This window comes from Monodon monoceros, unplaced genomic scaffold (assembly GCF_005190385.1).
Source record: "Monodon monoceros isolate NGI ecotype Baffin Bay Population unplaced genomic scaffold, NGI_Narwhal_1 Super_Scaffold_13, whole genome shotgun sequence".
Lineage (NCBI taxonomy): Eukaryota > Metazoa > Chordata > Mammalia > Artiodactyla > Monodontidae > Monodon > Monodon monoceros.
This window is the reverse complement of record NW_021703769.1, coordinates 54,659,025-54,682,061: the sequence shown is the minus strand read 5'-3', so window position 1 is coordinate 54,682,061 and position 23,037 is coordinate 54,659,025. Positions and strand designations below refer to the sequence as shown.

General features: G+C 43.6%; 1 protein-coding gene across 10 annotated transcripts in view; it reads right to left on the bottom strand.

Annotated features, from left to right (window-relative positions):
* RBFOX1 (RNA binding fox-1 homolog 1) overlaps nucleotides 1-23,037 on the bottom strand; it is a 1,498,136-nt gene that overhangs the window by 183,822 nt on the left and 1,291,277 nt on the right. For 9 of the 10 annotated variants that reach the window (XM_029222049.1, XM_029222042.1, XM_029222050.1 and 6 more), the window contains one exon: nucleotides 360-602. In XM_029222049.1, coding sequence (XP_029077882.1) covers nucleotides 360-602 — 243 coding nt within the window. Of the gene's footprint in view, nucleotides 1-359; nucleotides 606-23,037 lie in introns of those variants that run through there. The other variant, XM_029222051.1, reaches the window with a different exon arrangement.

The window sequence follows — 23,037 nt, the reverse complement described above, 5'->3', positions numbered from 1 at the left end:
ATAAAGCCATTAAAAAAAAAGATTATATTGTCACAATCTCATAATCATAGTGTATGATTCCCCTCAGATAACATAATTCCAGAAAAAGCAAAACTATAGAAGCAGAAAAGAGATAAACGTTTCCCTTCACAAATACACGCGGTTAATGGAAAATGTGTTGATTTAAATCAGTGCCAGGAGAAGATGCACGTCGGTAAGGTGAACTAGGCGGGGCTGGGATGACAAGGATGAGCTTAGGGGCTGCTTTGCGGGAGAGAGCCTCCACCCCCCAACCCCGACCAGTTGCACGGCGGTGCGCCCCGCTGCCATTCCCGGACCCTGGGGTCCCAGCGCGCCCCCGGAGGCCAGTGCGCACTTACTGTGGCGGTGCCCGAGACGGTGTGCGCGCTCGTGTCCGCTGCGCTCTGCTCCGAGTGCGACTGCGCGGCAGGGTACAGGTTTAACGTGTGCTCGGGAACGGTGGTCTGGCCCGTGTACTCTGGCGCGGGGTGGGGATGAGGGGCCGTGTATTCCGCGGGGATGCCGTTCTGAGGGGGGGCAAACTGGGCCGAAGCGTAAGGCTGAGCCATTGTGTCAGGGGCAGCTGCTGCTTCCTGATTACCCTGGAAAATCAGAAAGAGAGAGAGGGAGTGAAAACCATGAGTGGGCACCAAGCAGAAACTTTCCCCCCGAGGCACAAGGACAACTGCTCCCCGGATGCTTCGTGGGTTTCAGCACGGTTGCCAAGAGCCTGAGATGGATACATCCCACTCAATCTTCACCGGACCCTATAAGGAAACAGTAAGCATTGTAGATAGAGCCCCATTGTACAGATGCAGAAATCGACGCTCTGAAGGGTTGAAGACCCTTTCCCAATCATCCAGCCCAACAGCCACACGCTGTGAGGGCATGCGCTCTCCTGGATTGGGTTGTTCTGGCAGATCTTTCTAATTTCATTCCCGCTTGGGGACCTGTGAGCATGTAGTTGTCGCTGGTGACTGCAGAGCCTTGATTTGGTACTTAAAATGCCAAGACCGATTAAATTGCACGTGTGTGTTCTTGAGAGGAGAGACAATTCATGTAAGCATTTGAATTTAATCAACATTTTATGTGATTTGGCTCACATAATGGGACGGGGGTGGTGGTCCTTGCAATGGTCACAGCGTGCGTGTGTGTGTGTGTGTGTGTGTGTGTGTGTTCGATGTTCCCAGTGCCAACATGAAGCGGCTGATGAAAATTCAGGGCCTAATTTGGACAAAGATGGCCTTCTGTGATTGTCTCATTTTAAGTATCTCTGCAAAATGCTGGACTTAATTCTTAGCCTCATTAATCAATGCCTACTCCCATTCCCTGACTTATTATTTTTTTTATAAGCAGAGTATTATGTAACAATTCGCCCTTCACATCTAGGCAAAACATGCAGTGTGATACTTATAGGCAAGTCAAAAGAATAAAAAAAGAATTCAAATGCTTCCATTTCAGGAAGCATCTCTCTCTCTCTCCACCTGGACTCCCATAACTTTACTACCCTACACACACACACACACACACACACACACACACACACACACACACACAAGGCATCAGGGACTGTAACCCAAAGGTCTAAATTTTCCACGGTCTTAAGAAGAAATGGGATCGCGCAGTCAGAAAGAGAAGAGAGAGAGAGAGAGAGAGAGAGAGAGAGAGAGAGAGAGAGAAAGCTTAGCAATTAAGCACACCAAATAGCTGCGTCTCCCATTGTCTGTGGTCAGTGAGATGTGACTTCAGCCCTCCTATAACGATACCAGGGCAGAAGTGTCAGAACTGCTCACATCTCCTGGGTTCCCGCCACCAACATTTGAGAGCTTCTTCAGCCAAAGCAACTTGAGTGCAGCAAAAACCATTATGACAGAGAGGGGGAAAAAAGTTTATTCTCAGAGCAGTGCAAGGAGCTGGTGCATTTGTTTAGAAGGAACCTTAATTGGAATGTTAAAGATGACACTTGGAAGAGAACGACACTTAGGATAAGTTTAAAACATTTTACAAGTGAAAACACTCCCCTCAGGCCCTTTCCTCCCCCAGACTAATTTCTCCAAATGTCTGTGCCATAGGAAGCAAAAATAAACAGCCGTTTCTTTCTTGGCAACGTGTTTTCATAGCACTTGGGGCTGAACGGGTCTGTCTGTGCTGGGGTTGCATCGACCTGTGTGGAAAGTTAACCGCGTCCGTCCTTGGGAAACCACATTTACTGTCATTGCCGTTCATTGTTCACTCCTCTTCCAGGACAAGCCCGGTTTCCTTTTAGGGGCCACTTTCACTCCCAGTCCCCACATTGTGCAGATGTGGCTGGGCCCATCTCTGGTTACCTCTAGATGTGGTCATGTTACCCTGCCTGGCTAACCAGAGGGCTCCACTCTTGATGGTCGCAGTGACTTGGGCTTATGCCCATCTACCTAACCCCTAGCAACTCCAGTGAGGCTTAATCCTGGGACTTGGCTGGAGTTTGGGGAGGAAGTTCTTTCACTTCGATGACTGGCAGCTGGAAAAATAATGTTAAGCCTAGAGCTGCCAAGAACTGCCTCTTGAAGGGAGCCTCCCTAAAGCAGAAGCCAACGCAGAGGAAAACGGAGCCCAGAAATGGAGAAACAGATCAACTGAGTCCTGCTGACATCATTTGAAGTCTTGGATCCAGCTTTTCCTGCAGTGAGTAACACTGCTGTTTAAGTTTCATGAGTCAGTAAATGTCTTATTTAGTGTAAGCCCGCCTTTCCGTTACTTGCAACCGAAAATGTCTTGACTAACACCAGAAAAAATCCTCTTCTGTATATGAGCTGACTAGCGTTCTTCTCTTCTACAGGGCTGCTCAAGGAATACATCCTTGTGCACAGAAAAGTCCATACAGATGCTACTTCTTTCTGGCTGACAAGAAACCCTAGAAACTTTGGGACCTTGAGAACGCTCCAAAGAGAAAATCACCGGGACAGATTCCACTTCTGCCCAAAGGTCCGTTTCAGCCTCCCCTACCTCCCACCTCGCTTGTCTCTGAATTGAAAGACAGACTTGTGAAAACTCCAGGGGAGCATGAAGTGATCACAGGATCAATGGTAGAGAGAGATGGTCATAAAAGACAAAGCTTTCCTTTCTCCACCTTCAGTAGAAACACTTCCACGGGTACATATATGCCCACATGGCCTTTCCTCACTGCAAAACAGTCTCAGGAGGAGTGAACCAATCCTACAAGCTGCAAAACAGCAACAGCTCCTTGCTAGGATCTGACCTCTCTCTGTACTGGAGCGGGAAGGGCTGCCCTCAGGAAGCTTGTGGTCTCTCCATCCTCTCGACACCATCCTGTTCACTGCCTCCTCTGCTTGGGAATTCCTCCCCTACTCCCTTCCCTGGCTAGCCTTCCTTGGCTTCTCTTTGAGGTCCCAGATCAAGAGCTTGCCAGCAAGTCTTCCTTGACACTTAAGCCACATCAGTTGCCTGCCCTCTACACTGCAGCTTGTGGTCACCTCCCACGCAACTCCAGGTACTGCTGTCGCCTGCTGATTAGCCTGTGAGCGTCCTGAGGGTGGGAGACTGTGTCACATTCCCTGTTCCATCTCCAGGGTTCAGCAGCACGCTGGCTGCGAAGTCAACATACACCGGTGTTTGCTAAGTGAATGCATGCTTGGCTAGTGGACTCTGGGCTCTGTCAGGCTTCATTGGCAACAGGATGGGGGTGGGGGGATGGGAGAGGGATCAGCAAACGGACCCTGGAAGAAATCTGGCCTGTGACTTGTTTTTGTAAATAAAGTTTTATTGGGACACAACCATGGTCACTGTGCTCTGATGGCAGAGTTGAGTTGCTCTGACAGAGACCATATAGCCCACAAAGTCTAAACAATTTATCTATCTGGCCCTTTGCAGGAAAAGTTTTCTAATCATTGTGGCAGAGTTATCATGAAATATGGGGACATCAGTTAAGATGCAAGAGGGAGGAGATATGGTGATATATGTATATGTATAGTTGATTCACTTTGTTTTAAAGCAGAAACTAACACCAGTGTAAAGCAATTAAACTCCAATAAAGATGTTAAAAAAAAACAAAACAGCTGTTGTTGCACAGATAGTTTGGGCAGGAAATACAGTTGGTGGTGAAGTAGGGAGGGAAAGGGGGTGCCTTCTACCTAAACCAAGGAGGGGGTGGCTCAGCCAGACCTTAAGGATGGTGGAAGAAAGGTGCAGTAGAATCTTTTTCAGAATGTGCTTTCCATCACCAGGTCTCTGCATTGTATACACACGTGCTTCAAACTCAGAAGTGGGCTTGTGCGAAGACCTATGATGGCTTCAGACTTCTGTGTTCCATCTGAAAGGCATCCTCTTCTCCAAACCAGAACTCAGAAAACAAACTGAGTGACACTCAGACCTAGCAGGCACCAGGCACAGTGCTGCATGCTTTGCATCAGGAGTCCTTAGCAGGGTGACTGATCCCCAGGAGACATTAGGCAATGACCAGAGACACTTTTGTTTGTCACAACTGAGTAGGAAGGGATACCACCAGCATCTAGTGGGTGGAAGCCAGAGCCGCAGCTAGACATCCTACAGTGTACAGGACAGCACCCCCTCCACAACCAAGGATTATCTGGCCCAAAGGTTAATAGTGCCAAGGTCTAGACTCTCTGCTTTGCATGCACTGCATCTCTGATCCCACTTTATTTTGTTGTGAAGGATACTGTAGCCCAGAGCTGGTAAATAATATTACGAGGTTGCAGTCACAAGTACCTCTGAGGGAAGCCAAGAGCTGAACCAGAGCCCGGGTTTATCCCACGCCAAGGTGTCCCTCATCTGGAAAGAAGATCTCTGGTGGGGAGATGCGTTTCCAATTTTAAATAAATAAACTGCTCTCTGTCATGTATACCGTGACCCTGAGACCTGTTTTCCACCTGGTAGCAGGTTACACCCTGTGGGGAAGTCAGGTGCTAGGGTATTTGATTCAAAGAGGCCAGGGTTCCAGTAGCCAGACTGGGGGAGGCGAGGGGTAACCCTTGGTGTGTTAGAGCAGCAGCCTGGGAAACTTCTGCCACCTCAAGCCCAAAGCCTGGCTTCCGAAGGCTCTGAGGCTACAAGGGCCAAGCGCAAGGGCCAAGTAGGGGCACCACTGGAGCCAGGGCAAACCACCAACCTCTACCAAAACTTATGCCATTCTGGCAAACCACGGGTGCCCACCTCTAGAGATGACGTCCATGGTAGCCAGGGAACCTCCAGGTAGCATTCAAGTCCATAGAACTTGGGATGCACTCCCGTTCCTGGAGTTCTCAAACAGATGTTGGTGGGACCCCACACGGTTCCTTATTAATACTGACAGTCATTCCAGAGGAACCCTAATTAATATTCCCAACATTTGCACTTTGGGCTAATTACAGCTAATATTTAATTAAGATCACTGTACTTCCTACGGAATTATTTTTCACCTTCAAAGGGCTTCGGAGATGTCTTTCTTTCCTCCCTAGTGATGTTCCTGGATACTCAGCTTGGCTAAAATGGATTTTCTGGAAAAACATATTCACATTATGGGCACCTTTTCCACTCCAGGTCAAGGTAAATCTCGGGCACGTGAACAAGCTCCTGCTGGAAGGCTGAAGCCAATTTCACACTGGTGGCAGTGACAGGCAACAGTTATTTGGAGCGTTCTGGTTAGACGTTCCCTCATTTGCAGAAGCTGCCTTCTTTCTTCTACTCTGATGCCCGCCCACACTTTTCCCTAAATAAGGGCAACGATCACAGAGATTCTGATATTTACTGAGTCAGGGTGCTTGTGGCTGTTCTGAGTTGATGGGGAGGGTGATTGTGCTTTGCATGTAGCCCCACGTTATCAAGGGAGTGCTTCAAGTGATTTTGCAAACCTAGCGTCTAATTTTCAGGGCCTGGACTTTGCTGGGTTGCTGCCGAATACACAAAAGGGGGGAAAAGAAGCCAAGACCTTATGTTTTAAAACCCACCGTTGCTGCTGCAGAACTGGGCAGGAGCTTGAAATCAAGAACATCCATTAGGATAAATGCAGAAGAAACTTCTTTGTCCTCATACACCAAACCTCAATTAGAACAGCAACCCAACAGCAGCCAGATGATAACGGGGGACCCCTCATTACCTGCGACAACCCGACAAGTAGTTTGTACTCCAGTTACAGAGAGAAGAAGGGTTATTAAAATGCAACCAAGTCTGATTCACCAAAGGAAAAAAAATGCCATGTCAATTTAAATATTTTACTGAAGCACGAAGTAGCCAGGATATTATTGCTATTTTAAGACAAATACCGTAATCTGACCATTAGCATAGTGTGTGGACCCCGCTGCGTGCAGGCGTTCAGAGAGATGTCCCTCAAATACAAGGAGAATTTCCTTGGTCACTAGAACATCCTACACCCTTAATTTTTTCAGGAGGCAGAGTCAGAGAGAAAATGGGAGGTGCTTTTTTTTTGGTTTCTTTTCAGACATCACCTTTCTCCCGTGCATGGCCCTTAGTGCTTTAATAAAGTAGTTTTGGGAAACTAAAAAATGAACCAAGAGAGGCAGCCCATCAGACTTGGCAAAATATTTTGGCTCAGAATCTAATGCAAACCACATTTCAATTGCAGAAAATAGTCTTTACGTGGCAGAACATGAAATGGATTTATTCTTTTCACCGTAACTGTCTGACTTTCACCGAGGAGGAAAAGTGCCTGCCAAGGTGGACTTTAAGTATTTTTCTTTCTCTTCTGTGTGTGTGTGTGTGTGTGTGTTTTCCCAGCTCTAACTGTCAAACTTCTGGTGCATCCTTTCTCCTTTTGCTTCTGGAATCTATTTGTCCCCAGTCCACTTCTTGTCCCCCCACCCCAAACCTCTTCTGGCCTAAACACAGCCCCTATAATGAAGAAAGGCACAGGAATGGTTCAATCCTCATAAACCAGTTGATTACATCTGTCTGTGCCGCCTAGGAAAGCAGCCTCTCCTGCCACGGGACCCCCCACCAACTTGGATTTGCAGGAGGAAACTATCCATTCTCGGTTGCCTGCAGTTTTCCGTCTTGCTGACAGTTTGGTTTACTTTAGTTTCTTAGCCTGGTCTGTTCTACTTCTCTGGCAAGAAACGGCATATTTCTTGAAGAATTGCATATTCAGAGAAAGCCTCCACTGCTGGATGGAAAAGAACTAAACTGCATCATGCCCCCTGGGGGCATGGAAACCAAGAAGGAAAATGCAAAATTACATCATTAACCTGCTGGTTCTAAGACCGGCTCAGTTCCACCCATCAAGCAGAAAAGCCCGCGCGCGCGCGCACACACACACGCACACACACGCACACACACACACACACACACACACACACACACTCGGCTGAAAATCCTTTCCTCCCCCCCCCCACGCCCCCCACCGCCGTCATGATTCAAGGAGCAGAATCTACATCATGGAGAGAATAACAGAGACTTAATACAAGGAAAGGCTTCCGCTTCATTCAAATCACAATTTCGAGTAAAATAGAAAATGGGGGAAGAATACCTGCTGTACCATCCTGCTTCCTTTCTCCTCCATAAACTTAGCAGCTGTTCTAGTGTCACACCACAAATCATGTGCCTGAAGCAAGCCTCGATCACGAGCCAGGGTGTGTGCGCTGTGCGACGTGGGGACGGCGGGGGTGTGGAAGGGGGGCGCCGAGGCTGCCTGGCTGACCTCCCCTTCAACTACTGACTGCTCCCCAAACCAACCCCAGATGGGACTCCTTCCTTGAGCCTGGCCCATGAGTCACAGCTTGCCCCTCCTCTGGCCCTTGCTCGCAGTCTCAGAGCATACACTGAGCAGATGACTACACAGAAGAGGAACGGAAAAACCCGCACAGCACTCCACTACGTTAATAGCTGTTTAAAACATTAGAAATGCTACCCTCTGCGCTGCCTGGAGCTGCAGTTTTTCATTACTAAACTAAATATATGGTATGCAAAGTTAGGGAATCCACTGGGAAGCTTGCAACTATCCTATTTTTGAAATATTTTCAAGGTGGGGGGGGGGGACCCGGGGGGGAGCAGGGGAGGAGACAGAAGAGGGATGAAGACAGAGCTCAAAGAGATAAGAGAGATGGTGATGGGTAAATTAAAAAAAAAAAAAAAATACCGTGAGAACATTGCGGATAAATTTACAACAAAGCTGAGTGGTTAATTGTAAATTGACCTTAAAATAGTCATGGGCCAGTGTTTGGAAGATCTGGAGGCCTGGCTGTTTGGCAGACTCACCGTGTGATCTCAGACAAGTTGCTGCAATGCCCTGGGCTCCAGTTTTTTTGCTTCTGTTTAATGGGGAGCATGATGAGTGACTTCACAGGGTAATTGTGAGAAGATCATGTTAAAAAATCAAATCACGGGGAAACAAACACGGCACCCTGCCTCATAGGATGCGCTATAGAAACAGATTCATTCATCACACGCAATAACGTGGTGAGTGAAATCCAAAGCCATCTTTGTTCCTAAGGACCAAACAGGCAACAGGAGAAGCAGGCTTTCAAGAAAGGAACCCACAGTTGACCACAGAACCCCAGTGGTGATCAAGGCCATGAAGGAAAAGCAGAGCCATCTTGCTTTTCCCTTGTCTTCTTGAACTTCTGTCTCTCCCTAGCTCATTGTTTTTTTCTTCTCTCCCAATAAGCAAAAATAAAACCTCGTACAAAAAATCCCCAGTGATTTCAATGCCAAATGCTGCCTCTTCATCTAAAGCTACAAATACTTTGTTCCTCCTCTATTATTAAAACTACAACAACCACAGCGAAATGTCAACACAATTTCAGGTTTTATTTAGTCATGTCTTTCTGGCTCGTCGAGGGAGAGGTTTCAAGAGTCCCATCCACCATTCCCATGGACAGCTGCTTATCGCCGAGACGCCTGCTTGGAAAGGAGACATCTCACTACACTGGAGGGAATGGATGGGGTTTCTGAAGTGATTAAACTTGTAATTAAATTGTATAACAGAGGAGGAGGTGAGGGTAGAGGAGGCTGCCCGGAAGAATTCCACTTTCCTGCTGATCTGTCGGTGGTACTAGTTCAGGGAGCCCCTGGGTGATTTGTTTGTTTGTTTTAAATTCCCAGCTCCCCAGGGTTGGAAAGAAAAATCTGGATAAACGGTATTTGTGCCATCCTTACATTTCCATTTCCAATCACACTCCGGGGATGCCTCTAATGCAGGATTAAATTGAGCAGCCTTTTCGGGTTCCTTAAAGGGATGTGTCAGCTCCCCTCTCAGAGCCACGCCGTCAGAGGACCAGAGCCCCTTCCTCACAGGCCTCCTGCCCAATATGAGGACTCAGCAGTCATTCCCATGAACCATGAGCTCCTTGTCCCACTGACAACTGAAAAGCTAAACTTCTGTCCTTCAACCTAGGTATAGGGGGTCTTACTTTCTCCTAGAAGGCAAAAGGGATGAGACCAAGATAGACAAATTCCCTGGTGAAGGGTGTTCTGGGAAGTGATAGAGAAAATGCAAAAAAAAAAAAAAAAAAGTCAAAACACCCAACAGAGAAGAGTGTTTCAGGTGGAAACAATCAGAGTGATGTAACAGGACATTGTTCCTTAGCCTGTGGACCATCAGGTCATTTGGGGTTTTCTTATAGAGCCAGATGCTAGGACTCCACCCCAGACCCACTGGCTTAAAATATCCAAGGGCGGGATCCAGGCTTGGGCACTGTGTAAAAGTGCCCCAGGTTATCCCGATACACCGTCTCGGGGGGAAATGTTATGGGTTTTTCAAACTGTAGGTGTGAACCCTTGGGATGTAGAACCCATGTAGGGGTTATCACACCAACATTCTTTAAATGAAATAAACTATACCACACTGGAAAAGAATAGAAAAGAGTAAGGAACTGTTTCATGAAACTTTTATGTGGGTGAATTGGGTTGTGACATAAAATCTTTTATGGATTGCAGTAAAATAAATAAAATGAAAAACACTATGCTGGGTAATTTCCCTGTTTGTTACCTTCTAACCTTTTATTGGTGCTGTGACTATGGAATCAGAGACAAGTGTTGAAAAGCCAGGAGCATAATGGTGGAACTATTGGCAAGTCATTCAACCTCCATGTACCCCGTTTCCTCGTTGATTAATATAAACCATAATATATATTCTTCTTCCCGATGAGGGTCTTGTGATTCTCTAGGGATAAAATCTACAGGAATGTGTTTTATAATCTAGAAAGCCCTGTGAGCATATATGCCCCATTGTGGGGATGAAATTGGCCCCCCTTCTGGTCCAGCAAAGTGCTTCCTCTGGAGAACACAAGGGGAGGTGTGTTGGATTCTACTGTGTGCCAGGCACTTTAATCCCTACAACCACCCCCAAGAGATAGATATTATGGTCTCTTTTAAAGGTAAGAAAATTGAGGCTCCAAACAGGTGAAGAAATATTTCCCAGTATGGGAGTTAGTAAATTAGGTAAGTGGCAGAACCAGAACTTGAACCTGATTTAGTCTTATTGAAGAATTCCTGCCACTGAATCCGTACTAAGATGAAGATGGAGATGATGATGATGTGAGGTGGAGGATGGAGATGATGATGGTGGTGAAGATGATGGTGATGATGATAAGAACACTTTCCTTGAGCACTAACTATGTACTAGTCATTGCTCTCAGCACCGAGGATACAAAATTCACCAAAGCAGCATTGCTTGTTTGTTTATAATTATTTTATTTAGTAAGAACCCAATGTGGTACATACTGTCACGAAAAGGGAGGTGGGGTTACTCCCTCCCACTCACACAACCAGTAAGTGCTAGTTACCCAAATCCACCAGACATCCTTAAACAGTTGGAGATGGGTTCAAATCTGACCTCAATTAGGTCAACATACAAACCTTGGTTTCCTAACTACACTGGCTTACAAAAAAAAGCATCTCTTGGACAAAGAACTCTGAAATTGCTCTGAGGCCATAATTCACAAAAAACAAACAGACAACAAAGGTAATAGGAATCCGTTTCACAGATTCAAGTGAAAGCAATTTGTTTCATTTCACTTTCCCGGCCTCAACTGGGAAGCAGAGAGAGAGAGGCCAGGAGCCATCTTGCTGCGGCTGGCAAACACCAGCCCCAGATATACAAACCAGCCGAGTAGGCGGCAGGCTTGCAATGATGAGGTGTCATGTTTGCAAAATGTTCCATCCTGACTTTCCATTTGGAGCCACAGAAGGCAGTAGAGGTTGTTTTTCTCAACTCCTTAAAACTTAGTGACAATCAAATATTTATGGCACTGTGCTAGTCAGTAGCCTTGATATGGTTTCTTATGAGGTGATATTTCCAAAGAGAAACGTGCTTATCTCAGAAAAATCTGCAGCCTCTGGAGCAAGTGAAGTTCCCAGCCAACAACACCAGGCACTTAAGAACATGGGTTTTCTTAGCTTGCTCACTGCAGCCCCAGGGTCTCAGAGGGCCCTGACTTGTCCTTTAAAATCCTTGTCAAAGTCTGACATGATATACATTTTGATTTTGACATTACGTATATTTTTATATTACATATATTTTGAGGTCTGTCTCCAACTAGACTGTAAACTTCATGAGGGCAGCAACCTCTGCTGTTTTTCTCACAGATGTTGCTCTGAACATTTCAAAGGATAACACGCACATGTACATATTCAAAATGTTTTGTGGCATGAAAAATTCCCAAGCTAGTCCCTTTGTCCCTCCTAGGACCAAGACATGCTCTGACTCACCCAGCACCTCAGGGCCCTGAGAAACAAGGTCAAACCATCAAATGCTGCTCTGCACTGTTGAAAAAAATTTCCCTGTTGAAACACCCCAACATCGTACTGAACGATTTCTTGTTGGAAAGCCAAGCAGCATAGGGCTTCACCTCTCTGTCTGTGAAATAGCTGTAAATGCCTTATTATTGTCCATTATTAATAAAAAGTAGCAGCCAGAGCAGCTGTTATTCATTGAGTTCATTCTAAGCATTAGACAATGGTAGTCACTTGAAATACATTATCTAACTTCATCTCTACAGGAACTATGTTTTTACTAACCTTATTTTTATCACACCCATTTCACAGAAAGAGAAGCAAAAAGTCTGGAAGCTAGTAAGTGGCAGATGCAGCCCTCAAATCCATGTCTTTCTCCAAAGCTCAAGTCCTTTCAAAGATGCTACGACTGGCCTCTTTGTTGGCTAAGATGAGGGGTGATATCTGTAAGGGTTGGTAGAACAATTCAATCACAAAATATTTTCTGAAGTATCCCAGCCAAAGTTGGAGGTTACCAAAAAGGCATGAGATCTTGTTCTTGCCATCCCAAGATGCAGAACCTAAGTAGGTTAACAGTGCTAATGACGATGACGGTGATTATAACATTATTAATAACAACAAGAATATAATTAGAACGGCTCTCAACATATGCTTTCCATTGCCCTAAATTTTGTATAAATGTAACTCCTTCAATGCACCCTGCAGCCTCAGGATGGGGACACAATCATTACCTTCATTTTATAAATGGGCAGCTTTGAAACACTAAGCAAATAATCTGAGTCCACCCCAATAGTGCATGCTGACACTCATATTTGGACCAATCCAATTCTGACTCCAAAGTAAGAAGTTGGAAAACAAATTCAAGAAAGTTGCTGTCTCCTTCATCCAGTTTCGCCCAATGGTAACCTCTCACATAACTATAGGAAACTGTCAAAACCAGGAAATTGACATTGTCGGACCAGTACTCTACATGGCTGCAAGCACAAGAGGAAGTTAGGGCAGCAAAAGTTCAGCTGTCATTTTTTGCATCAATACCATCACCTCATTGCCATTGCCATCTATCCCTGAGTGACAGCTGGAGCTGCCCACCACTGTCCCAAATATGGCGGTGGAGACAGAAGGGCAGATAAACTAATTGACAATTGAACCAAGCAAATATATATTAGCAAAAAACCTTTTCATAAGGGAAGGAACAGGTAACGCATTGTAAATCATCATTCAGTAAAGATCCTTCATCTCCTGGGTATGGAGGAAACCTTCAATCCTGAGCAGGCCTTTCACCCTCACAATCTATCTCCTTTCACAGCCAGCTATTTTCTAAAGAAGGGGAAAAAAAGTTCTTACCACTACCACCAGGGTAATATTAGTATCAAATTTATATTCAAGATGAATTTCAAAGACTTACACCACTGCTAATATTACTGCATTTAGCCAAATCCACAAAAGGAAAAGAATGGCTTGTGTTCCCTTAAATAGCTTGCTTACAGTTACCCTGCAGATATGACTTGGGATAATATCACTGGGTTACTTACTCCATCATAGCTATCCAGGGGATTCTCTGTCTGTCTGCTTCTAAAATAGGAAATTAATAGATTTGGTGTAAAGCAACTTTTTTTTGTAAGAGAGGAGGTCGCTGTACATATGGCCAGCACCAAGTAGCTCAGAGAGGTACCAGCTCCACTGTGGATGTTGCTTAAGTACAGCATCCCACCAAGAGCATCACCAAGGGTCTGCCTCTAGATTGGGGAAATGGGGAGCATTAAGTCACACTCCTAGAAAGAGAATCATACACTCTCTTCACTGGAATGTTGTCACAGAAAATGAAATGCTCTAGTGAAGGGAAAAGTAAACATTCTAGATGCAAATCAATGCAAGAAATAGATACCATCGTCTTGTACATGAATGGATTCAGAATCATTTGCACTCACATCCCGTTATGAAAACTGAATTTCCTGCCCATCAGAAAGTTTATATCCCAGGGACGTGAATCAACATTTATTCTCCTTCTCTGGTCCCTTCTCAAAGGTGGACCCTAAACATAGCTGAGATAACCCACGACCTTGAGGAGACATGACACATGACACTGTTAATATACAGAAACTAGGTGCCACCGCCACATAGTTTATGATGAACTTCCAGAACCAAACCTTTGACTGGGTTTTCAATTATCCAATTTCCGTATATCCAGTATCAGCCTCTCACAAGATTGTAAACTCCTTAAAGGCAGGGACTTGCCGTATTCATCTTTAACATTTCCCTCTTTTTTGTAATCAGGTGTTTGACATGATAAATATCTGTTGGTAAATATCTGTTGGCTTGCATTCACCTCACTTGTAGAAAGATGTCTAATCTGGTTACGGCAACAGGCAAAGATGATAAAATATGACCTTGTCTTTCATGGTGCGTTGCATAAGTTTTAGCCTCTAATAGTTTGCCAACTAGAAAAAAAAAGGCTGTCACAAAATGAATTATACTTGGACTTGGAAGAAATGAAATTAGGAGAGACTGCCAGAAAGCAAGGGCAATGAACTACTCAAATAGGCAAGAACTTGATATTCATGCCATTGTTCCAGCAGTAAAACACTGGGCATCTTCTGGATGGCAGGTCCTGTGCTAGACTCAGGGGCTACAGTGGTGACGAGGATTCACGTAGCCCAGGAACCTCTGTAGCTATAGGTTGGTAGAAGTTACATAATAGACCAGGAATGTACAGTTGATGGGGTATGTGCCATGAGAAGTGCAATATGAGGGGCTTGCCTATCCCCTGTGGTTTATCAAGGAGGGCTTTCCAGAAGAATTGATGTCTAAACCTAGAGTTGAAAGGTGAGCAGAAAATAGCCAGATGGTATGAAACAGGTTGACAAAATAATATGTGGAAAGGCCAGCTTAATGTTGCAGAAGGAGGAAATAGCTCATACCCAGGGTGGCAGAATCAATGAAAAAGAACTAAAAGAAAGTGGTGAGGTTATTTTCAGAGCCACAGGGTGGGCTGAGATAGAGACCTAGAGGCTACTGGATTGGAAGGCCCTTGAGGGAAGAAACCCAAGTCTGTGTGATTGGGTACCACATTCCCAGGAGTATTTGAACGGCATGCACAGAATAGATGCTCAAAAACGTTTTGGGTAAATCAAAGAGTGAATGCAGTGATGGTATATGCCAGGAGGAAGCTAGTCAAGGGAAGAAAGAGGAAAAAGAAAAGAAAGGGATCTGATCATTTAAACGACACCCTTTGACATTACATTTTCCCTTGAAGCAACCCAAATGCTTGAAATAGAAGAAATAAACAGATGAGTTAGGTGGTCAGTTTAGGTAAATAAATAGGACAGAGGCTCATCACTCTTTCCATCACCATCATCACAGTAGCTTAGCCAATGACAGGATGTAAAGGTTTCTGGGAGTATTTTAAACATGGCCTGTTTGAGCCTCCATACCACATTGGAAGGTAGGCAGGATGGGTACCATTTATACCCATTTAACAGAAGAGAAAGCTGAGGTCAGGTAACTCAGTGATATGCTCAAGTTCAGACAGTGAATAAACGTTCTAGCTGGGATTTGAACTCTACATATATTTCCACTGCACCAAATTGCTTCCTAAGTTTTCCACCCATATGACCCAACAAGTCTAGCTATATCAATAGACTTGATTGCACGACGCATTTCTAGGTTTCCTCCATTCTCATTTCATAAACTTTTATGTGGAGAAAAAGAGAAATAAACATGGACAGTATGACAATTGAGCTTCTCATCAGAACAAAAAGGAGATAAAACTTTACTGCCCTTACAAACTCAATACAACCTAACTTAGCATAAGCCAGTATTGCTTAATGCCAGTATTGAAGTTATTACTATTTTTAAAAGATAAGTCAAGAGAGATTGAAATCAAAGAGCTCCATCTTCCTAAGTGAAGAACCAAGTTCAGTAACTGGCCCTGCCCCAACACAAGGTCTCTGAGCCCAAGGCCCTCAACCAAAGCACCACTGGAGACTGGAAAACCCTGAATTTTTCAATATGTTTGATCAGTGCACAAGTATTATTTTTCTGGAGCTAAGGATGTGTGATATTTTAAGGATATCTGCCTGCATGAAAGCTGAGCTGAGAAGATCACACAATTTGGAGTAAAGCAGGGCTAGACTGACTTAAAGAAGAGTTTTTGCAAAATGTCAAGGTGGATCCAAGGAGGAGAGTGGGGTTTCAAAAATATGGAAGAAGTTTGCCTTATTTGTATATAAGAGAGAATTTGCCTAATGACGAGACATTTTATTTCAGATACCAATAGCATGTAAGTCTGGCCAAATAAATTGTGTGATCCCTCTGTGTACAACTTAAGAAATTGATGTTAATTTATCTAAACAATTCTGAGGCAGCTTTAGCTAGGAAAACTGAGGCTGATGGAAGTTAAGTAAGTTTCATTCAAAAGACCTTTGGGGAGCAGCTTTAAATATTTTCAAATACAGTAACTGCGAAGCATGTGCTTTTGCAGAATGGAACTGTCCATCGGCAACACTCATCCTCTTCACATCCGGTTTTCCTTGTTTGATTTTTAACCTGCCTGTCTTCTTCAGACAGGGTAGAATATTCTTGGAACCCACCCGAAGTAGATAAAAAGTTGTCCTTACATTCAAGTATTATTGACTCATGTATCTGACTTAGGTTTATTGAACACATTCTGTTATAGGTGGAATTGTGTCCCTCCCCACCCAATCAAATTTTCAAAGTTCTAGCTCCCACTATCTCAGAATGTGACCTTACTTGGGAATGGAGTCACTGCAGATGTAATTAGTTAACACGAGGTCATACCGGAGTAGGGTTGGCCCCTAATCTGATATAACTGTTCTTATAAAAGGGGAAATTTGAACATAGACAGGCACACAAGGAGAACACCACGTGAAGATGAAGGTAGAGATTAAGGTGATGCTTCTATAGCCGAGGAACACCAAAGATAGCCAGAAAACCACCAGAAGCTAGGAGAGAGGCATGGGACAGATCCATCCTCACAGCCTTCAGAAGGAACCAACCCTGCTGACACCTTGGTCTTGGACTTCTGGTCTCCAGAACTCTGAGACAATACATTTCTGTTGCTGAAGCCTTTCAGTTTGTGGTACTTTGTTACGGGAGCCCTGGGAAATGAATACACCTAGTCACGTCCTAGTGCACTAATACTAGTATACTAACACTAGTCCCTGGAGACCCAGTGTTAAATGATGTCACTGCCTACCTCATGCAGCTTGAGGTTCAGTGAGAGAAATACAACGACCAAGCAAACCCGCTAAAAATGATGTAATATCTTGTCCTCTTAGTCCATTCTTTATACTCAGGAGAAGGAAGTTGGGGCACATAATGATTTTCATGCAATCTCATCTGATCTCTGGGAAGCAGATCTTGGAATCCGAGTTGGAGAAGTTTAAGAACTTGAGAGATCTGTCCAGGCACTGTGGTTCCCCGCAACCCCGAGCTGTCCTAATGTGGTGGCCGTTAGCCATGTGTGGTCACTGAGCAGCTGAAATGTGATTAGTCTGACATGAGGTGTGCCGTAGGTGCAAAATGCACACTAGATTTCAGAGACACGGTACAAGGAAAAGTATGCAAAATATCTATTTAATAGTTTTATTTTGAGTCCAGGTTGAAAATGATAACACTTTGGAGATATCAGATTAAATAAAACATTTTTGGTTATGGGTTGAGACATACTGGGTTGAATAAAACGTTGAAATTAAATTTACCTGTTTCTTTTTACTTTGTTTAATGTGGCTACCAGAATTACAAGAAAAAAAGTTCATATGTAGCTCGTATCTGTGGTCCTCATTATATTTCTGCTGGACCGTGCTGGTGATACCATTGTTTCAAGGCTCATAGAACTGGGTTGGATTCATGTTTATCACTGACTACTGATGGGCAGATCTGGGACTGACCTCAGACCATTGAAATGTGAAGCCCTTGCTGCTTCACAATATCAAGTTACCATCTTGGCACCAAAGGGAAACAGCTTCACAAGTGGCCTCGTTGAGATATGACTCCAGAAGACAGAATCGCGATTCCCACACCAACCCTCACCCAATCTATGTCATGGTAAAATCCTTCACTTTCCCTGACCCTTTCTGCACAATTTCAGCATCAACCCCAAGACAGCCTTCACAGAAGGCCGCTTCTGAACAGAACATAACTTTCACTTTACCGAATCTGACAAAGCTTCCAAGGCCCTTGAGAATCTGTCTAAAGTACCTATTTGGGGACAGGAGAGGTAAAAGGCTTTTAAAAGCTTGTTTTAACTCTGTGTGAAATCAACTGACTAATATTTATACTGGGCAGCTTTCTGCAAAGATGAAATAAACTTTCTACAAATAGCCTACGGAGCTCAGGCATTCGCTGTGTGTGAGGTCAGGGAAGAACCTTGAACACGCTCCAGTATGCAGGATGCTTAAAGCATCAGCAGACATTCTGAGTTAGATCTTGTTCTGCAAGGTTATCCACTGGATTTGACCAGAAGGGACCTAGTTCTGTTTTAAACCTCACAGACATGTGGTAGGATGTCTTGCTTTCATTCATTCATTCAATCACTCAGGATGTATTTCTTGCCTATGCTTTAGGTACAGAGAGATGCATAAGGACACTTTCATTCAGTGTGCCTTGCCCCGGGTCTCCTCCGAATCGCATTTGTTTTTGCATGAATGTAAAATACATTCAGGCATGAGAAAACAGTCTCCACTCAAATGGAGATTTTAAATATGGATAAAGATAGATGCAGGAAAATCAATGATCAAAGCAAGTTTCATGGATTTCATAAGTCTAAGTGCAAATTATTATGGGAGCCAGAGAGGAAGCGTCCCAATTCAGAGATGGAAGGTGTAGCAAATGCTTCTTGAAGGATGTGATGGTCAAGATGAGTCTTAAAGGAGAAGTTGGAGCGAGTTAGGTGGAAATCCTAGACAGAGGAAAAGCAGGGAGACAAGCTTCAGGGAATAAAGGAACACAGAGAACAGGTTATATAGGTGAAATATGTGTGTGGTGGGGATTTGGCAGGAATTGGAACCAGAAATAAGGTTGAAGGCATACAGAAAAGAACAGGGAATGCCATGTAAAGTAGTTTGGATTTGATCCTTTAAGTAATGGGAGGCCATTGAAGAGTTCCAGGAATGAGAACGGCATGGTCAGATCCGTGTTATAGTAAGTGCATTGGCCACTAAACAGCTGATGCACTGGAGAGAGAAAATGGTGGAGACAGCAGTCATCCACAAGCAAAATGACAAAGCAGAGGCAGAGATGGAGAAGGGTGGGCGGAATCAGGGACCCACTGCCAAGGCTATTTCTTTGCATCAATAAGGATACCAACGACTCTAATCTTAATGCCTGAAATCTTTCGTGTGTCCAGTGCAAAATAACTGACTTAAAAAATTTTTATTTTAATGGGATTCTAATGAGCACACCCCCTCTCCACCACAGGAAAGAAATCTGGAGCAATTACATGAAATAAGGAAACTGTTTTTGTGTTCTGTTGTCTTTTCCATGAGAATGCTAAAGTGGTGAAATTAGAAAAAGAAAACCTCTACTGAGGATTACACTGTTGTGATATAAATACATTCAAGCAACCTAAGGTCTACTATGAACTTGAAATGTGACAAGCACTTGAATACAGGCTATGGGTGGTAGAGAAATAATGCTGATGATAATAATCATGGCCATTTATAAAGCCCTTTATATACCCTAAGTGACTTATACCCATTAGCTCATTAAATCCTCATAAGGACCTTGAGTTATATATTATTATACCCATTTAATAGACGAGAAAACTGAGGTTCAAGTCAAGGAATGACTTGTTCACAGTCACACTGCTCATAAGAGCTAGAGCCAGAATTGAATCCAGCCTGGTGTCTTCCCACTACACCATGTTCTATAGGATTTCTCTGGGATGTCTTCCTTATTGGTCTCCCCTCTGTATGGGAGCCCTTATTAATAATCTAGAGAATTCAAAAATAAATTTAAATGAGCAATTTCAATGAGATTCTGCTGGTTTTCCAAGGAATTATCTAGGCTCTTTGAGAGGACAGGGAAAAAGAGTAAAAAAGATAGTATGGGTCCTGACATTAAGGAGCTTAAAGTCTGGGAAGGGGGACCATTTGCTGAGTTCTAAAATGCAAGCCATCTCTGGAGCCAGAAGGCCTGCTGTCTAAATTCTGGTTCTTCCTCTTTTTAAAAAAGAAATTTAAAAAAAATGTTTATGCTGTGTTAAATGTTACATTCCATTTATAGTTATTACAAAATATTGACTATATTCCCCGTGTTGTACAATATATCCTTGAGCCTATCTTATACCCAATAGTTTGTACCTCCACTCTTTCACCCTTCTATTTCCCCTCACCCCCTCCCAACTGGTAACCACTAGTTTGTTCTATCTGTGAGTCTGCTTCTTTTTTGTTATATTCACTAGTTTGTTGTATTCTTCAGAATCCACATGTAAGTGATAACATACAGGATTTGTCTTTCTCTTTCTGGCTTATTTCACATAGCATAATGCCCTCCAAGTTCATTAAATCGTGTTTCTCCCTCTCAACTAGGTACCTGATCTTGAGTAAGTAGCGTTAACTCTCTGTGCTTTGTTTCTCTCTATTACAGTGGGAATACTAATAGCGTATCCTTATGGAGCTATTTATGGAATAAATTAGGCAATGCATATAAATTTCCTATTGCCATCCTGAAAATAAGTGTTCAATTGTATTTGTTATAATACTTACGGTATATGTACTATTATTATTGTTATTTAAAAGAGACATAACTTGGACGACAGTGTACAGTGAGCGAAGGAAATTTTTCCAGAAAAAAAGAGTCCATCAAAACCCAGTCTGGGAGGAAAGGAGCAGGTTGAGGGAGCAGAGAACAAGCTTGACTCATCACACCCACAGTCCCATAGTAGGCTTGGAAATAACACACTAGCCCCTGGTGGCAGGAAGGGCAGAAAAGATCTCTCCCTGCACTGTACCTTCTAAGTCTTGGACTGAGCTTTGATTCTGATTCATCTAAAATCCTTTAGTAGGATTGTCACCTATGTTTTCAGCTCTGCCAATCCCATACAGACATAGTGCTCAAAACCAGAATTGGAACTGACAAACACCCCAGTCCAAAAAATGGAAAGCGAGGCTATAGAGATCATCTTTTCTCACTTTCAAGTATTACAGCCCCCTTCAATCCTTGCTGACATTGCTGACTCATGACGCACTGTCTCTCAGAGCAGAAATCATGCCCGAGCCGCCACGAATATCTCAAATGAAAAAGGAGCCATTGCTTATGAGTCTGGTTCTCTGACCACCCAAGGGGTTGACTGGACTCAGCTTGAGGAGACTGCAAAGCTACAAGAATCCGAATGAAATGCAAGAATCTAGTGAGATGGTCATGATGATGATTGTATCTGTTTCCTGTTGCTCTGTAACAACTCACTACCAACTTGGTGACTTAAAACAACACAGTTGTACTCTTACAGTCCTGGAGGTCAGAAGTCTGAAATCAGTTTCACTGACATAAAGTCAGGGTGTCAGCAAGCTCTTTCTGCAGGCTCTGGGGGAAAATCCATCTCCTTATCCTTTTCAGCACCCAGTGGCCACTTAAATCTGTTGCCTTGTGGTCCCTTTCCCCACCTTCAAAATGCATCACTCCGATTTCTGGTTCTGCCATCTCACTGCCTTTTCCTCTAACTCTGACTCTGATACTTCTGCTTCCTTCTTATGAAAAGGACCCTTGTGACTACATTGGGCCCACTGGGATAATGCTGGATAATCCCTCCTGGTCGATATCCATCCATCACCTAATCACATCTGTAAAGTCCCTTTTGCCATACTAAGTAACACTGACAGCACTGACAGGTTCCAAGGATTAGGACGTAGATATATTGGGGGGATGTTATCGAGTCTACCACAATGATGCTATTCTAGGGAAACACTGTCCAATAAAACTCTCTAAGATGATGGGAATATTCCGTATCTGTGCTGTCTAATACGGTAACCACCAGTCACATGTGGATGTGGAGCACCAGAAAGGTGGATAGTGTGGTTAAAAAACCGAATTTTAATTTTATTTAATTTTAATCAATTTAAAGAGCCACGCGTGGCTAGGGACCGTTGTACGGGACAGAGCAGTTCTGGAGTAGGCATTAGTCGGCTCCCATAGCATCAACAGTATCTATTGTCCTAGGAAAATAAGACTAAATAATGATTATAGAAAAATGCATGATCTCTTATACAGTCATTTATGAACAGTCACATCATTACATTTACTAAAGCAGAGAAGTTGACTGAAGATTTTTCTTTTTTTCATTTTTCAGCACCAAGGACAGAAATACAAAGACTTCTCATTGGCTCCTCTGATAACCTACATCCCTCTTGAATTTTTTACAGATGACTTTTACAGTATTCTGATTGGTGAATGAATCCCAAAGAACTGAATTTTATGCCTGTTTAGATTATGTTGGGAATCAGTGCCAAATGCAGAATGCAGACAAAATCATGCTAAGTAGTCAGTTTATTGTAGAGCTTTTATCCAGCTTTCGGCATGGTAAGTTTAAGGCTGAAAATTGAGCCGGTTCCATGATACAGAAGCATGAAACACAGTGTTCCAATGCTAGAAAAGTACAATAAGTGTACTGAGTAGAGTTTTTAGCCTAGGAATCAGTAGCACAGACTATATTCATCAATATTCAGGATGATAAAAAAGAGAGACACAAGAGTGATGGAATAAAAATTAACTAGATATAGAAGATGAGACAGAAAATTATTGAACTCGAATTACTGAAATACAAATTCTTCTTGAAATATTTGTTAAGTAAGAGTCAATAAGATCCAATTTCTTATAAAAATTTAAATGGGAATAAACACTATGACTATAAGATTGTTACCTATTAGGATGTGTCAGTTTGGGGGGGAAAAAAGCCCAAGGACTTAGTGGACCACAGACTCAAATATAGTAATAACGAAATTACTTGTTAAGAATAAAGAGTCCAACAAAAACATTTTAATACTACATAAGCAAAAAACTTAGAGAGAAAGAGACCATTTAAAAGCTTACCTTGGGGCTTCCCTGGTGGCGCAGTGGTTGAGAGTCCACCTGCCTTTGCAGGGGACATGGGTTCATGCCCCGGTCCGGGAAGATCCCACATGCCGCGGAGCGGCTGGGCCCGTGAAGCCATGGCCGCTGAGCCTGCGCGTCAGGAGCCTGTGCTCTGCAACAGGAGAGGCCACAACAGTGGGAGGCCCGCGTACCGCAAAAAAAAAAAAAAAAAAGTAAATAAAAGCTTACCTTGACCCCAGCCCGGTGATCAAGAAGGAAGACTAATGCAATCTCTCAAAGGAATTCTGAAAATCAGAGAGACCACAC